Source organism: Sinocyclocheilus rhinocerous, unplaced genomic scaffold (assembly GCF_001515625.1).
Source record: "Sinocyclocheilus rhinocerous isolate Xijiao unplaced genomic scaffold, SAMN03320098_v1.1 scaffold579, whole genome shotgun sequence".
NCBI lineage: Eukaryota > Metazoa > Chordata > Actinopteri > Cypriniformes > Cyprinidae > Sinocyclocheilus > Sinocyclocheilus rhinocerous.
Window position 1 is genome coordinate 1030970 of NW_015666542.1, and position 18026 is coordinate 1048995.

The following is an 18026-nucleotide window of genomic DNA, read 5'->3' on the forward strand; positions in this document are numbered from 1 at the left end:
AAAAAGAATCCCTGCCCCCCCCCCCCCCAATATTTCTTATTCAAGTAGTATTTACATAGTAAAGCGTTTACATTAAAAAAGCATGGATTAGTAAAATAAAAAAATAAAAGCTAGTTTAAATCTATTAGTTTTCATTATTTAAACTTTTACTTTGTCTTGTTTTAAGTTTTCATTTTATTTAATGTATTTTAAAATTATAATTTAATGTAATGTAAAAATACTCCAATAATGGATATACAAAACAAGCTAAAAAGATTAAAAAAAAAAATTTTCAATATTTTATTAATATGATATTTTTAAGTATTATAAGTATTTTTATGCCTTTTAATGCATGTTATTATATAAATAGTATTTCAATATATATATATTTTATATGAATTTACTATAAATCATCTCACCTCGATCAAACTTTTTCCCATCTGGATCAATATCCTTCACATCAAAGATATCCTCAAACAGAATTCCAGCCATTTACACACGAACTGAACTCGAAACGGAAAAGTCCTCAATTGGTGATGTATTTATCCTGGTAACAACCAAAAAAGAGATTAATATTTCACATAAAACTATGTTTAGCTTTAAAAACATAAATATTATGTCGATAAAGTCTCATTCTGACAGTATTCTAACAGTTAGCAATAGTATCAGGTACAGTAGTACATCGCCAATTAAATAAACGATTTGTGCAAATATTACATACTTTCTCCACATACAATGAGCGCAAGATCGTTCCAGTTAAAAATAGGAAATATCAACTGTGCAAGAAAACAACTTTCTTCTCATTCAACACAAATATGAAACATGCCGCGAAACAATGTGCTTCACTTCTGGCCACGTGATTTACTACTACATCCGGGTCATGGCTCGCGTTTACGGCGGTGGATCTGTTGTCATATTTAAACTGCAAACCGGCTATCACGCCAGCTAACCTAACTATGTAACTATAAATGATATAAGTTACCTGTTTATGCAGCGCATTATTATTTACGAATAAACACGTGCAGTGTTTTTAGCAGCATACGCTTAGTTTATTTCTGCATAACCAGATTGTTTTGCTTCGAGCTGAAGAAGAAAGAAGATAAAACGGCTCTCAAGTGACTTATCTGTAAAGCAAATTAAGTGTTTTGTTGGCTTTGTGTCGATTTCTTCACGGATTATATGCAGCCTAATGCTGTTAACAAGTGATATTTAGTACTTAGCAGAGACATCATCATCTTGAGGTCTGATATTTTCTGTAACAGTATCCCAGTTTTAAAATTAATGTTTTTTTTGTGTGTTTTTTTTAGATTGTGGATCAATGAGCTCCAGAAAATCTGAGAAGATGGGTGAGGATCTGGCAAGTGAAAGTGATCTGCTGTCAGTGATCAACGAGGTGGGCTTACATACCACTCTTATTATTTGATTTAAAAAACATATTTATCAGGTATAGACATACAGTGACATAGTATGTAACAATTGACAGTATCTGAAGTTAGCCGAGTTTGAAGAGACTGTGAAAGTGTTTGAAAAGGAAGTCAGACGCAAAGGAAAACCTGTCCTCAAAAGTGCAGGACATTCACGGCGAGACTCCAAAACCATCGGCATTCACGTGAGACTGCTTTCTGATCTCATTTATTCAAAAATAACATACACTTTCAAATTGCAGTGTTTTTCTATTACATTAGCGTGCTTTAAAGGGGTCATATGATGCGATTTCAAGTTTTCCTTTCTCTTTGGAGTGTTACAAGCTGATTGTGCATAGATAAGATCCCTGAAGTTGCAAAGACTAAAGTCTCAAAACCAAAGAGATATTCTTTATCAAAGTCTATTTTAAAATTGTAGAAACTTTTGCGCTTTTTCATAAGAAAGTCCGAAAAAAGTTTGCCAATTTGATATTTATATGTACAATTTTTACAAAACAGAATCAGTGTTGTAAAGTATTTCACAGATTAGCTTGCTTTAGAATAATCTTATTATAAACATATCAGATAAAGTTTCCCCCTATTTTGTTAATGTTATTAGCCAGAATTCTGAAATGTTCCGAACTTTTGCACTTTTTCATAAGAAGTTGTCATTTTAATAAATTTGATATATACAGTATTTTTAAATACATAATCAGTGTACCCAACACGGCTTATTAACATCGTGCAAAGCATTTTAGATTTTTTCTAAAAAGTTTAGAAGTTTAAATATCAGAAATATGTTAACACATACGATGTATTTATAATTTATATATAATCTGCAATATATTAATATTTAAATAATAATAATAAAAGAAAACTTTTGCTGGATGTTCAGATAAAAGCTCTGTAATTACCGAACTGCTCAGTATTTGGACATTTTATTTTAATTATAAAAAAAAAGACTGAAAAGTGAAAAGCAACTAAAATGTACAGTTTTTATCAAATACTTGATATTAATGATTTATGTTATATTTATACATGTTTATGTTATATTTGTATAATTTTAGCTTTCATGTCCTGAAAATATTGCTGTCATTACGTCATGGCAAGCATTTTTGAAAAAAAAAAATACTAATATGTCAGGAATTTTTTTTAAAATGTATTTACTTATTTATTTATTTATTTACAAACCGCTCCGTATTTGTATTTTTTTTAATAATGATAATAATAATAATAATATATTTAAAAATAAAAAGCAACTTAAAAGTTAATTCATTACTTAATAGCTCGTTTTTTTCCTCCCAATAGGAGGATTTTCTCAGCTCTTTTAATGATGGCGACTATAAGGTATTCTCTGAGCTGTGGGCTAAAACCATTCCTCCGGAGATTCGGGATTTTGATCCGGTAGCTCAGAAACTGGAATTCTACTTACAAATTCATTTTACCATATACCCACTGAAATCACCTGTAGGAAGTCACGTAAGTACATTTTACTGTTGGGAATAGTAATGAAATGAGCATTTTTAAATGTACCGAATAGACAAATCTACAATGCATATATTCTGTTTGACCAGCAGATGTCCTCATAAAGTAAAATATTCAAGCAAACCTCTCCTTCGGTCAAATACATGACTTGAATCAGTATTTGAATGAGATGGTATTAGATTTCAGTCAAGATGCAAATCATTTTTTGTTAAATGTAAAAATATGTTTGTGTAATACAGGATAAAGGAGAGTTTGACAACAGGATCACACATTTCAAACACTATCTGGAGACTAGAGGGGCGGCACTGAGCCAGACCACCGAGTTCCTGCCGTTCTACGCTCTGCCGTTTGTGCCCAATCCCACGGTACACCCGTCCTTCCAGGAGCTTTTCCAGGTACAACACGCATAACAGTCACCAAAACACCAGCTGATTAAAATCATGACAAAACAATCTGAGGTTAGTTCTTAGAAAAGCATACACTAGGATGCGTTTTCGTATAGGTGCATGATACTGTAGCTATGTACACTGAGCACTTGCTTGATGCAGAGGAGTTTTTAAAGTGTTGTTTTTACTGGATCATAGGATTCCTGGATACCAGAGTTGAGGGAAAGGCTGGAGAAGTTTCTCTCAGTGACTCTGAAAGCTTCAAACACACCGAGGCTTCTGACTTTATATGTATCCTTTTTGTGTTTATTGTAGGGGTGTAACGCTACACGTATTTGTACCGAATATTTTCGGTATGGGTCTTTCGGTTTGGTACGCACATGTACCGAACAAATCATTAAAAAAAATTTTCAGGAAATTCAGACAAAAAATAAATGCCTTCAGTTCTGACGGCATCCCTTCCTCTTTACATCTAGTTTTAACGCAAAAAAAACATCTCATGCCTCGTGTAATCGCACAATCAGTGTTTCACTCGTAGAAAGATGCGATTAAAACGGCTTGTGAACGAAATGTCGCTAGTTCAGAGAAATGAAGTCTAGAGAAGAGCATTTCGCGAAATATTAGACTATATACTCATTATATTTTACTTTACCTGTTAGTGATGTCTTATTTTTGTAATGATTATTTAAATAAATATTTTATGAAGCAAGTTATGACAGCCACTGTGTTAATGATTATATTTCAACAACAGATAGAAATTGTATAATTTAGAAGTTAATTTACATGTTTGCATACAAGTTTTTAATTTGAGTGTTGATTATTACAGTTAAAAATAAATAATAATTAAATTAAAGTGTGGGCTCTGTTAATTGTAGCCTTATGGCAATGTAAAAGGGCTCCCTATAGTTTAGAGCAGAAGCTGAGGTCGATTTTTAGGCATATAGATTTTTTTAATTTTTATTTTATGAGGTAGATTTAAAGAAAATTATAATTGAATTTATTTAAAGAAAGAGCAATTTGTTCAGTAAAACATTGTTTAATTAAAAAACAAATAATATATATGTATGTATATGTTTAGTATTTTTTCCTCCTGCTGTCATCAATCATACTGAACCGTGACGTCAAAACCGAGGTACATAACGAACCGTCGTGTTTGTGAACCGTTACACCCCTAGTATATTGTGAGGCATTTTCTACAGTATATCGTAATTTTTAAATTATGATTTACAAGCCTGTAAAACCCTTAGAAATGATCATTAATAGTAATGAATAGTAATTGTAAAATAAAAGTAATGAATAGAAATGAAAAATAAATAAATAGTAATGAAATATAAAATAAAACCACTTCAGTTATTGTATTATACAACAAAAAAAGGAAAAAAAGTGCAAATAATTGTTTATATATATATATATATATATATATATATAGAGAGATTGATATACATATAGAAATAAACGAAATGGAACAAAATGGGATAAAGATAAAAATCCTCAGAAAGTATAAGATAAAAATAAAGATAAAAATCCTCAGACATTTTCACTTTAATTACTTTGCCCAAGCATGTTGTCAAATAACGTGTACATTCATCAAACTTTGTCTATGCCAAAAATTGTAAAAAGATGTTTTCAGTGGACTTTCAAAATTTGAAACATGAGAAACATGAAAATACGCAGCTACATTAAAAAAAAATTTTTTTTTATTTAATGTAGTTGAGTTATCCAGTTACCAAAGTAATTCTTTCAAATGATGGGCTGGGGATTCAGGAGTAAAGCTACTTCCTCTATACATCTCTATATGAGGAAGCAGCTTTACTCACTCCTGAATCCTCAGTCACATTGCAAATCATCATGACAAATTTCTGTGGGTAATAATAAATTTTTTTTTTTTATCTAAAACAAGATTTTTCAATGAGAATGATTCACTTTTATTGATTCATGAAACATTATTCATCTCATTACAGATGCTTCTGTAATTGGCTTTTCTTTGGTACACATTTCAGATCTATAAAAAAATAGATCTTAGATCTAATTAACAAGTGGTGGAAATAATGGTGCTGTAACTTTAAATTCTGCACAACTTAGATTTTACTTTCAACTTTAAAACCTAGGTTTATTTTTTTTTTTACATGAAATCTTTATCCTTCCCATATATCCTGAGAATATATTTTAGCAACCAAAGCAATTTATTTCAGCAATTTCATGCAAATGGAAATAAGAACATCATGCATAGGCCAAATCTTTTTTTTTTTTCACAATAATTCCGTCATTGTTTTCTTAATATTAATACATTATTTTGTGTATAATAATAGATGTATTATTTACAGAATAATTTATTAATAATGATAGATTAAATCATGTTTTTACAGCTTTAATATATATTTTTTGTACAAGGAATTAAATCGTAATTAAAGAGTTGAAAAACTGCACAACATTTCAAGTTGTAACTTCTGCAAAACTTGGATTTTACTTAAAATTTAAAACTGTAGTTTTTATTGTTTATTTTTTTATCCTACACCCCAGGCCACTGCATTACTCATTCCTGGTTCAAGTCCAACATGTTTAAGGAGCCGTTGCAAAGCCCAATTTTCCAGCCCAGAACCATCTTTTCGTGTCTTCTTTTGAACCTTGCAGAATTCTGCCAAAAGTGGGCACTAACTTCAGTACCATCGCCCCGACGGTAGACATGGGCTGTATGTCTCACAGCCTGCAGTTCATCTGCACATTTTCACCGCATATACCCAGAAGAAAACAATATGCTCATACTAGGAGTGTGACGAGATCTCGTGGCACAAGATTTCGCGAGATCCGATGTGTCTCGCGAGAACGTGACGATGTCCTCGCGCAGACCTTTCAGATATATTTGCATTACACTGGCTCGTTCACAAGTGGGGGGATGTAAGATATTTTATGTTCACATCAGGCAAGTGGCCGCATGATAACTAGGAAAATTACACAGTGTAGTCTTTATCCAGTCATAAAAACAGAATTCACAGTTTAACGCGGAATGTCACAGAATTTGTCAAATTTTGAATTAATTAATCAAAAGTAGGTCATTACACTTAAATCAAATCACGATATGGACTAGTATCTGTAAGCCGCAAAAGTCGATTTAAATATGAATCCTGCATGTTCTGACTGTCTCTGTTAATGAATGGCGCAGATGCGCGGTTTCATTTACTACACACACACACTGAAGCACGCCTGACGCTCGCGGTGATTTCAGCATCTGCCGTCTCACTAAATGAGGACGTAAACACATGAACAACATCTCCAGAACTGCTCTGAGAGTCACTTCATGAGCATTTTAGCGTTTGATTTGAGTAAAACTATATTTTATGTTCACATCAGGCAAGTGGCCGCATGATAACTAGGAAAATTACACAGTGTAGTCTTTATCCAGTCATAAAAACAGAATTCACAGTTTAACGCGGAATGTCACAGAATTTGTCAAATTTTGAATTAATTAATCAAAAGTAGGTCATTACACTTAAATCAAATCACGATATGGACTAGTATCTGTAAGCCGCAAAAGTCGATTTAAATATGAATCCTGCATGTTCTGACTGTCTCTGTTAATGAATGGCGCAGATGCGCGGTTTCATTTACTACACACACACACTGAAGCACGCCTGACGCTCGCGGTGATTTCAGCGTCTGCCGTCTCACTAAATGAGGACGTAAATACATGAACAACATCTCCAGAACTGCTCTGAGAGTCACTTCATGAGCATTTTAGCGTTTGATTTGAGTAAAACTAGCATCATATCTCATACACAGAACTGTAAAAGTATTCACGGCAACCCGTCAATAGCGTCATATCACATACACAGAACTGTAAAGGTATTCACGGTCGGCAACCCGTCAAAATAAAAGTCCGGTTTGATTTGAAGAATGATAAATTAAATTAATGTTTTATGCCTTCATTTGATAACCAGAAAAATGTAAATATACAACACAGAATTTCTGAGGGGAACAAAAAATTCATAAGGCTACTTTAAGGAAAACATTAATAAATTAAGTTGTTTTATGCATTTAAATAATTAGACATGCTAAAACACAGAATTCTGTAACAATAAAAAATATAAATAATATGGTGAGAAAAAATAAAACATTTCATAGGGCCAACGGATTTCATAGAGCCCTAACTATCCCTCAGCCTTGCCGAGCCCCCCAGTTTGGGAACCACTCCTTTATTCTTTTAAATGGATACAGTAATGTTGTTTATTATTTATTTTTATTTATATTCATAGTTTTTGTGCAATTACTTGCCTGTCTGTTGAGTTTGTGGCAAAACATTTTGCAGTGTTTACATGTTGTTTATTACTGCATAAAATTTATTAAAATAGATGTTTAATTTCATAAAGTACTATATTCATAAAATCAGAAAGTTGATTTCAAAATGCACCTACTTTTTTGCATTTTGTGTTTTTCAGTTGAATAAAATACAATTTGTCCCTATATATTTCATCATTGAGGATTTCTTTAAAAAAGTCTAAAAATCTCGTCTCGTTCTCGTGAACCCAGTCTCGTGTCTCGTCTCGTCTCGTGGGATAAGTGTCTCGTCACACCCCTAGCTCTTACCCATATTGCTTTAGCGCTAGTGTTTGTTAGTCCAGCATCAACGTTAGCGGCAACGTTGGGCAGGCAGGCCAGTAGTGGAAGGGGATCGGGTGTAAGTTTGAGAAATCTCCATATGTCCACATGGCAATAAAATGTCTGCCACTTTACTTATTGAGATTGTAATGAATGCCAGGTGCGTAGTCTGTTTTTTTCAAGGCACTCCATTGACATGCAACTAAAAGAATGGTTAAAGAAATCTCGCTGTTAGACCAAAAACAGACTTTTCAGCTATTATAAAATACGCAGAATGCTTATTACCGTTCATAGGGACAATAAAACAGAAAAAAAAAATTCAAATAATATTTAACCTTTAAAACAGTTCACATATAGCGACAAATAACCAAGCAATAAAAGTTTTGCAAAACTTTCTATAAAAATCACAATTTTACTGTTTTTTTATCATCAGAATTAAAAATACAATCTTACAGATTCCCAACTTGTATAATATTTTCATTTTCCTGTATAAAGATAAAAAATATGTTCGGTTTAGGACTATATTCTAATCACTGAACCTAAGTCTGAGCAATGTTAATAGCGATACTTGCCTTAGAAACAGGAAATGCTATGACTCATCATCCTTACATAGTTTTACCTGAAACCTGAAAGAGCCGTAGGCAGCTGAACAGTGCTCCTTCCAGTTTTTGATATCAAACAATAGCAACTGCACCGTAAACTCTGTTTACCTCTTAATGACCGAATCTCTTTTGTAATAGAGGAAAGCCTGAGGATTATGGTTGCGTAATAATTAAAACATTGCAAGGGCCAAAGTGGCTAAACGCATTGTACATTGTCATAAAATGTTTTACAATGGGCTGTGGATTGTGAACACAAGTTGTGTGAATGTTGTGTTTGATGAGCAAACTTGAATGTTTTTGCTTGATGTAGTTTGAGGGCAGGGGCAATCGCTGATATTAATCCATCAAAATGAACAATGGCTTTTTTGCATGACTCCTAAACACCACAAAACCAGAACGAAGGTGGAAAAGGCAACAAAGGTGAATTATTCAGAGCCTAATCATTTCATTCAAACGTGTATATTTTTGTCACTAATAATTGGATTATTCAGGGTTTTCAGTTTTGTTTTGTTTTTTTGCATATGAAACAACATTAGTCACATAAACATTACAGTTCCCTTTCAAGGGAACTTTGAACTGCGTCCTCTAGGGGTCGCTATGGGGAACGCCTCGTCGTGACCCGTGTCTGAAGCATACATTGAAAAAACACCAACAACACGTTGGTCGGCAACAACCCATGGCCATTTTGTAATAATTTTTGTAAACATTTTGAAAAATCATTATTTAAGTTATATCACAATTTTTTTTATATATATATATAGTTAGAACAAAATAATGTTGTTGGGTTTCACAGACACATAAAACCCAAGGAATTTTACTAATTAATACCTTAATTAGAGGCAAAATTATGCATATTTAGTTTTATTATGTATTTATTGCATATTTAAAATGTACATAAATAATATTATATGAAGATAAAAAAATAGTTATTATCCACATTAATGTGTAATTGTGATTTAAAATGTAACTGGAGATTCAGTCACACCTTGTGATCAATACATTTTTATGACTTTTCCTGTCATTTGTAATTACTGATAAATATTTTAATAAATCTTTCAAAAAAACAAAAAAAAAGTTTTGACACCAAAACGAAAGTATTTAGAACAAAACGTCTCAGGTTACTTATGTAACCATGGTTCCCTGAGTAGGGAACGAGACAGTCTCTAGGCTTCCTGCCATGCTTCAAACGCAAGCTTCAGACGAAAAAGTGAATGACATGTTCTCCCGGCGCCTATTTATACTATAATCGCACCGGTAGTGATGTCATGGGCTGTCGCCGGCCAACGTGTTGTTGGTGTTTTTTCAATGTATGCTTCAGACACGGGTCACGACGAGGCGTTCCCCATAGCGACCCCTAGAGGACGCAGTGTCTCGTTCCCTACTCAGGGAACCATGGTTACATAAGTAACCTGAGACGTTTTGTTCTAAATACTTTCGTTTTGGTGTCAAAACTTTTTTTTTGTTTTTTTGAAAGATTTATTAAAATATTTATCAGTAATTACAAATGACAGGAAAAGTCATAAAAATGTATTGATCACAAGGTGTGACTGAATCTCCAGTTACATTTTAAATCACAATTACACATTAATGTGGATAATAACTATTTTTTTATCTTCATATAATATTATTTATGTACATTTTAAATATGCAATAAATACATAATAAAACTAAATATGCATAATTTTGCCTCTAATTAAGGTATTAATTAGTAAAATTCCTTGGGTTTTATGTGTCTGTGAAACCCAACAACATTATTTTGTTCTAACTATATATATATATAAAAAAAATTGTGATATAACTTAAATAATGATTTTTCAAAATGTTTACAAAAATTATTACAAAATGGGTAATAATTAAATTTGTTTTGTCATAATATAATGTAATATAATATAATATAATATAAAACTTCATATAATAAAATATAAAAATATTTATAATTTTGTCCCTAATAATGGTATTATTTAGCTGTTTTATTTGCATATGATGTGTCTGTAAAAAGGCCCCGTTGCACAAATGTTTGATTTTGTTTTGTTTGAGTAATGTAATTTGGCATAAAATCATAAAAATATAATTGTTCACAAAATATAAAAGTAGCTTTAATCCTGAATCTCCAGTCACATGGTAAATCACGATTACCTATTACTGTGGGAAATAATAAAATTTGTTTTATCTTAATAAAATAACAGATAATATCATATAATTTAATATTTTAAATAAAGCATGTATAATTTTGTCCCTAATTAGTTGGGATTAATTAGCTGTTTTTCCTTGCAAACTGCCACCGAATGAAAATGTGATTTTTAGTTCTAAATATTTTCGCATTTGTGACATAACATGAGGAAAATCTGATTTTAGCGAGTGTTCATTTTGCACTGTGTTGAACAGCGTTGTTAGCGTCCCGTACTGTGGCGATGTGGCTTTTTGGCATCATGCGTGTTCACCAACCCCTTATTTGACTGTTTTCTCCCAGAATCGATTCAGCAAATGCAGCTCCATCTGACCGAGGCGGAAAGGAAGTCGGCCATCTGCATGAGGAGATTCGCTAAGCTGCAGGCCGACCATCACAACCTCATCGGCATCACGGCCGAGCTGGTGGATTCGCTGGAGGCCACAGTCCGTGGAAAGATGGCAAGCAAAACATCAACTCACACATTATGTACACAATTCCAGCAATGCAAATAATTACACGGGACAGGATTTCTCGTAAAATGCTCAAGGGACTATGGCGGATGTTTTGCAGATCTCTCCAGAGTACCTGCAAGGCGTGTGCATGCGGCTCTTCAGCGGTCACATGAGACAGAGTGCTGCTCAGAGCGTAGACTTCACCAGACCGGGCAACTGTGAGTTACTGCCTCCGCAGAATTCTGACAATATGTTTATATGCATTTCTATTTCTAAATATATTTTTTCATATTATTTGAATATCCACACTCAACCCATATCCAATTTCTTTGTTATTTTGCAAATAATGAAATCAGATCTCTTTGTTCAGATAGTGTGTGTATATAGAAGAAATATTCAATGTATATTGAATTCATATATTAATATAGGCTATATCATATTCTAATATATAATACATCTTAAAGCTTATTTTTGAACTATTAGGATTTTTGCATCGCGACATCGCGCACATTTCCTTCGAAACTGTCATTACCGTAATGTGATTTGGTAGTGTGGATTGTGTTAGTGTTTGTTGCTTAAATTAATTTAAATTAAACACTTAACAATTAAATAAAAAATATAGCCTATGTTATTTTTTTGTGTTATTACATTAATGAATCACCATTGACAATAATGAGCCATTGACAAAAATAAAATCTTGATTCATTATGGTAATGAGAGTGGAATTTGAATAAGAATTTGAGAGGACAATTAAATGTGCTTAATTGACCCTTCGCAAAGACCCGCCCCCCTTAGTTACGGTTGCTATGTCCGACAAGTCATGGCGCACTCATGCCACATATCACGTTCTCACGCAGGGAAAAATACATTGTGGAGTCTCCGCTTTCAAATTTTCTTTTTTTGTTTTTTGATATTTCAAACAATATATGAAGAGTTCATTTGCAAAAAACGATAACTCCATTTTTTTTTTTTTTCTTCAGAAATCACGTTTTTTTTATTGCACATTCCAAGTAATATCAATCAAACTGCAGTTGGGTTGTTTTGATTAGGTAATAATAACTTAAACAAATACAGGTAATTTACAAAATTAAAGTTCATTGAAAGTATGTTTTTTTTTACATATTAAAAGTTTGTTTTATAGCAAAAGCAGATAACTCCACATTTCATGTTTTAGAGTTTAAAAAACACTCGTTTAATCTTTGTAATCTCCTCAGATGACAATGTAGATGCCTGACAAACGTTGTTGTTGTGATCATACACTGTATGTATGTGATTACGCGCAATACACGGAGCTTTTCCCTCACCATTGTAATGCGCTGCTTTTTTAAAGTGGCGTTTATCGGTTTTTGCAAATGAACTCTTCATATACTGTTTTGTGGCTCTTTAATGTGTTGTGACAGATCGCTGTAGCGCCTCAGTTCAAGCAGCACATGATCCGATCATTTCTTCCTCTTTACTACTAGTTACAGCACTAAATAAACATGAATGAATATCAGAAGTTATCTTGTTTCAGCTGCAGAAAGACGTCAAAACACACCATTTTTCAAGGAAAAAAAGTCAGAATTTTAATCTAAACATTTGGAATTCTGACTTTTTTTCTTGCAATTCCAATTTATATCTCACAATTCTGACTTTTTTATAGAATTCTGTTTCTTGCAATTCTTTTTTTTTATTCCTCCGCAGAATACAATAATAAAAAAGGTAATTACGACTTTATCTCACAATTCAGACTTTTTTCTTGCCGCTGTGAGTTTATATCTCACAATTCAGTCTTCTCAGAATTGTTACTTTATGTCTCACAGTTCTGCATTTGTATCTTGCAGGTCTCACTTTTTTCCCTCAGAATTGCGAGAAAGAAAAAAAAAAAAGATTGTGATTAAAAAAAGAGTCACAATGATCTTTTTAAATTTTTTTATTCCATGGTGGAAATGGGCTTCCATAGAGTTATGACCTTGAAACTCAAACTTGAAAGCAGCTGTCACTTTTGAAAGCACAGAAACTTCTGAATCTATTCACGTCTGTCATGACAAATCTTCTCTAACTCTGTTTAAATTCACAAATTTTCACTCAGTCTTTACTCACGCACCACTGTGCATTGCGTATGAATTTACATATACGCAACACCCTGAAATCTGATTTGACCGTTTACACTGGGACCCACTTCTGATCAGATTTTAATTCAGTTTCAAAGCACTTGCAAATGTGAATTGGGTTTCTGCTGTCTCATTGTTTTGTTATATGCCAAAAGAAAAAAAATCTAAACTGTCCTTCCAGTCAGAACAAGACCTTAGCGGCCGTTCACAAAGAACAAGTTTTTGCGTTCTTATGTTGTAAACGTGCTAGAAAAACATGTTTGACTGCTGTTCCAAATGTTTTTGCATTAAAAAAAATCCACTCTCATTATTCTCAATGGTGATTCATAACTAACAATATTACAAATATTTAATTTTTATTTATTCATTTATTTATTTACATCAGCATAATTTAAAGAGGCAAACACTATCAGAATCTGTAATTTGCAGTTCTTTTAATCACATTACGATAATGACAATGAAGATAATTTGGAGTGAAGTGTGCTTAATTGTCATAAATATGTCATGATGTAAAAAATCCTAAGTAAGCTTAATTTTAAGTGCAGAATGATTTGTCTTATTTTTTTATTTATTTGTATTTAGACCTTGTTGTGTGTGTGTGTGTGTGTGTGTGTGTGTTTCTCACATTTTTAAACATAAAAACGTGAATGGCGGTCACATTTACCATTGTTCACCGATTTTTTTGTGTGAACAAATCCAGTAATTTCAATTGGAATCCACACGATTGCAAATTTTGCTACGCTGTTAAACAATTAACCCTTTTTGTGCACAAACATATGACAAAATGTGACTGAACATTTGGAGAGACACTAGAACTGGAACTTTAAAAAAATTTTTTATGATATGTTTTTGATGATTTGTTTTCTGTTTCTATCGTCATTTAGTCGCTTAAACCAACCAAAACGTTTTGATTTGTATGATATTTTCCTACAAAAGCCAACATTTTCACATCCAAGTCCTACAAAGAGTCGCATCAGATATTGCCTAAAATGTTTGGATATCTACATGCTTTTGCAGCTAGTGTGTCCTCAATCATATCTTCCTGTGTGTTTGTGTGTGTCTGATCATCTGCTCATGAAGGGATATTACTCTATGAGTCTTTATGATGATGGATATGTAAGTTGCTGAGCGTTTTATCGTATTTCTTCCTGCCTCCCCGGTCTTGCATGTATGACCATGAGCCCTGCCTGTCCTCTTCCTCCTTTGTATTTCGTCCCAAAGCACTCTACTTCATCTAGTTCCCATTAGATCGCCCTAGTGTCATGGGACGTCCGTCCTTGTTCAGTCTACGAATGCTCGGCTTTGTCCGACAGTCATACATATTGTTGCTGAATCCCGAAGGAAGAGCGTAACACTGATTACTTTGAAAACCGTGTTTCACTTGTCTTCAGTTCCACAGAGTGGACAGTATACTTACAAAACTGTTACAACAAGGACTTACATTCAATATACAGTGAAGGGGTCATATCATGATTTTTTTTTCTTTTTCTTTTAAAATAATCTGCGACTTCCTGGCGTCAGATAAAAAAAAAAGAAGAAGAATGAAAGAAAACAGGACAGCCTGCATTTAGATATCAGTATGCTTACTTTTTGTTTAGAAACTTGAGCCAATGGGCCACAGTGAAGGAAGAAGGAAAAGACTTTGCAAAAAAAAAAGTCTCCACAAAAACATAAATAATTTGCTGATGATGTGTCCAAATGCAACTCTTCATAATAAGCCTTATTATAAAAAAAAGGTTTTTACAAGTGTCTTGTTTTAAGGATGCTTATATATTTTATCAAGATGATGCTAATAATAGTGATAATTATGTAATAATCATATAAAGTTAATTATTACATCCTTAAAAACAAGACCAATGTAAAAACCTTTTTTTGACAATAAGACTTGTTTTCATAAAGTTGATTGAATTTGAATTTGGATACATCATGGGCAAATGAATTATTTGTATTTTGGTGTATTATTTATTTATTTTGTGCAAAGTTCCCTTTCAGTCGGTCACTCTCGACGTTACATCGGTGACTAACGAATTGGGATCTCGCTTAGAGAGACCAATCCACTTCGAGTGTAAACTAAACGAGCCCTGAAAGAGCCTATTTCTCTAAAAGAGCTTACGTCTTTGTGCGACCTTTGTAAAAATGACGGATCGTCTTTTTAAAGATGCCGTTTCTGGATGCGTTCGCGGATGAGTCATGTTCACATTGCGGGAAGATGACTATCTCGGAGCTGCGGGCCAGGCTCCGTTACCTCGAGGGGGGCGGAGCTCCGTTGCCTCTGCCGCGATCTAGTGTTCGTCCTAGCGGCAGCCAGGTGAGGGCTACTTCGGGCAGTAGCACAGGCGGTCTGAGGGTTACAGTGGTGGAAAACCCCTCAGGGAACCAACCCTCGGGGGACCATCGCTCCTCTAGCACTTCGCAACCAGTCGAGCCGCCATAGGAACGCGCTATTGCGGGAAGATGACTATCTCGGAGCTGCGGGCCAGGCTCCGTTACCTCGAGGGGGGCGGAGCTCCGTTGCCTCTGCTGCGATCTAGTGTTCGTCCGGGCGGCAGCCAGGCGAGGGCTACTTCGGGCAGTAGCACGGGCGGTCGGAGGGTTACAGTGGTGGCAGACCCCTCGGGGGACCATCACTCCTCTAGCGCTTCGCAACCAGTCGAGCCGCCAAAGGAACGCGCTGGGCCCTCTTCAAAGAGCGTACCAGCGGTATCCTTCGGTGCTCCTCCCGACAACTGGATGTCGATCACTGCATCGGAGGGAGAGCTCTCTGGAGAGGAAGATTCGGCTGCGCTGCCGCCCTCCGGGATGCTGGCAACACCTGAATCGGATCTGGAGATGTCGGCTCTGTTTACCCGGGCCGCTGAGAGGGTTGGATGATTGGTTTCTTGGGGTGGCTCGCGCTGGTTCTCAGCGCCCCGCCCCGGTGCCTTTCTTCTCGGAGGTGCATGATGAGCTCACCAGGTCATGGATGGCACCTTTTGCTGCCAGAAACCGACCTGCTGGTTCCTCCTCCCTCACCACCCTCGACGGGGTTGCAGCTAGGGTGTATACGGCGATCCCCCCAGTGGAGCGGTTGGTAGCGATGCAGTTGTGCCCTAAGACCGCCTCCTCCTGGTGGGGAAACCCGTCGCTTCCCTCCTGGGCCGGTAGGCATTCATCTGGTCTGACCGGCAGTGCTTATACGGCTTGTGGAGAAGTTACTGCAGGTTCATCAGGCCAAGGCACTGAAGGACCTGCACGAGGGTGGTCACGATCCGGAAGTTCTGAAAGAGCTCCGAACCGCTACTGACCTCGCGCTCTGAGCGACAAAGGTCACCACAAGTTCTCTAGGTCGTGCGATGTCCACACTTGTGGTCCAGGAGCGCCATCTCTGGCTGTGTCTGGCCAACATGAGGGACGCCGACAAAGTACGGTTCCACAATTCCCATGTGTCCCAGACTGGCCTCTTCGGCGACACGGTCAAGAGCTTTGCCCTGCAGTTCTCGGCTGCACAGAAGCAGACTGAGGCGATTCGTTACATCTGCCCCGGCGGGCAGCTGCTGCCTCCACCCATCCACCGGCCGCAGCGCCCCAGCCTGCTCGTCGCCGAGGGCGGCCCCCTGCATCAACCCCCACTTCCGTGCCGCATCCGCACCAGCCTCGAGGAAGTGGCGGCGTGGAGCTGAGCGTAGGCAGGCCGCCCCGCCCGTCCATGCCCCCGTCAAACCTGGCGGTGAGCGGAAGAGCAAGAGGCCCTGGGACGGGTGACCCAGAGAGAGAGGGAACTGCTCTTTGGGGGACGGTGAATGCACCTCTCCCTCCTCCGGAGGAGGGCCGGTTGGAGAATCTGACTTCCAAAAATCTCGACAAAAGAGCGATTTTCTCAGTTTCTGGGTCCCAAGAGGGCACGGAGAGTCGCGGACGGACCAACACCGGACCACACTCATCCTCCTCTCTCGCCAGCAGGCAGCAGCGGGCGGTTCGAGAGCATCATCAAAGGCCCTACTCACGCATCCTCTGCCAAACCGTGGAACCAGCTAAGTGTTGCACCGCACACTCAGACCCCTCTTCGGTCCGCCCACGAGCTGCCCGAATTGGGTCCCTGCGTTCCACCTCGCTACCCCACTGTGGGTACGGTGGTGGTTCCGCTGGTCCCGCTTGCACGATATCTGGGTGCCTGGCTAGCGCTACCCAGCCCGTCTCGCTGGCTTCTGCGGACCATCAGCCTCGGCTATGAGATTCAGTTCGCCCGGCGTCCCCCCAAGTTCAGTGGCATCTGCTTCACAGCAGTGAAGGTGGCCGATGCTCCTGTCTTGCATGCGGAAATCGCAGTCCTACTGGTGAAGGACGCGACAGAGCCGGTCCCTCCAGCTGATATGAAGACGGGGTTTAACAGCCCCTACTTCATTGTACCCAAGAAAGGCGGTGGGTTACGACCGATCTTGGACCTGCGTGTCTTGAAACGGGCCCTTCACCAGTTACCGTTCAAGATGTTGATGCAAAACGCATCTTCGGGTGCATCCATCCCCGAGATTGGTACTCGTCGCCGAGGGCGGCCCCCTGCATCAACCCCCACTTCCGTGCCGCATCCGCACCAGCCTCGAGGAAGTGGCGGCGTGGAGCTGAGCGTAGGCAGGCCGCCCCGCCCGTCCATGCCCCCGTCAAACCTGGCGGTGAGCGGAAGAGCAAGAGGCCCTGGGACGGGTGACCCAGAGAGAGAGGGAACTGCTCTTTGGGGGACGGTGAATGCACCTCTCCCTCCTCCGGAGGAGGGCCGGTTGGAGAATCTGACTTCCAAAAATCTCGACAAAAGAGCGATTTTCTCAGTTTCTGGGTCCCAAGAGGGCACGGAGAGTCGCGGACGGACCAACACCGGACCACACTCATCCT

The 18026-nt window shown here is 37.2% G+C and overlaps 2 protein-coding genes across 2 annotated transcripts in view; one reads left to right on the top strand and one right to left on the bottom strand.

The window, feature by feature from the left end:
- LOC107732651 (DNA-directed RNA polymerases I, II, and III subunit RPABC3-like) overlaps window positions 1-855 on the bottom strand; it is a 3438-nt gene extending 2583 nt beyond the window's left edge. Inside the window, exons 1-2 of the mRNA XM_016544053.1 lie at window positions 701-855; window positions 399-526 (exon numbers count right to left, since the gene is read on the bottom strand). Of these exons, the coding sequence (XP_016399539.1) occupies window positions 399-471 (73 nt within the window). The 5' untranslated portion in view covers window positions 472-526; window positions 701-855. The remainder of the gene's footprint in view (window positions 1-398; window positions 527-700) is intronic.
- Window positions 1-18026, top strand: part of armc9 (armadillo repeat containing 9) — a 61612-nt gene that overhangs the window by 487 nt on the left and 43099 nt on the right. The window contains exons 2-9 of the mRNA XM_016544070.1: window positions 1287-1372; window positions 1463-1588; window positions 2691-2861; window positions 3107-3262; window positions 3452-3544; window positions 8844-8868; window positions 10919-11076; window positions 11189-11287. Coding sequence (XP_016399556.1) covers window positions 1298-1372; window positions 1463-1588; window positions 2691-2861; window positions 3107-3262; window positions 3452-3544; window positions 8844-8868; window positions 10919-11076; window positions 11189-11287 — 903 coding nt within the window. The 5' untranslated portion in view covers window positions 1287-1297. The remainder of the gene's footprint in view (window positions 1-1286; window positions 1373-1462; window positions 1589-2690; window positions 2862-3106; window positions 3263-3451; window positions 3545-8843; window positions 8869-10918; window positions 11077-11188; window positions 11288-18026) is intronic.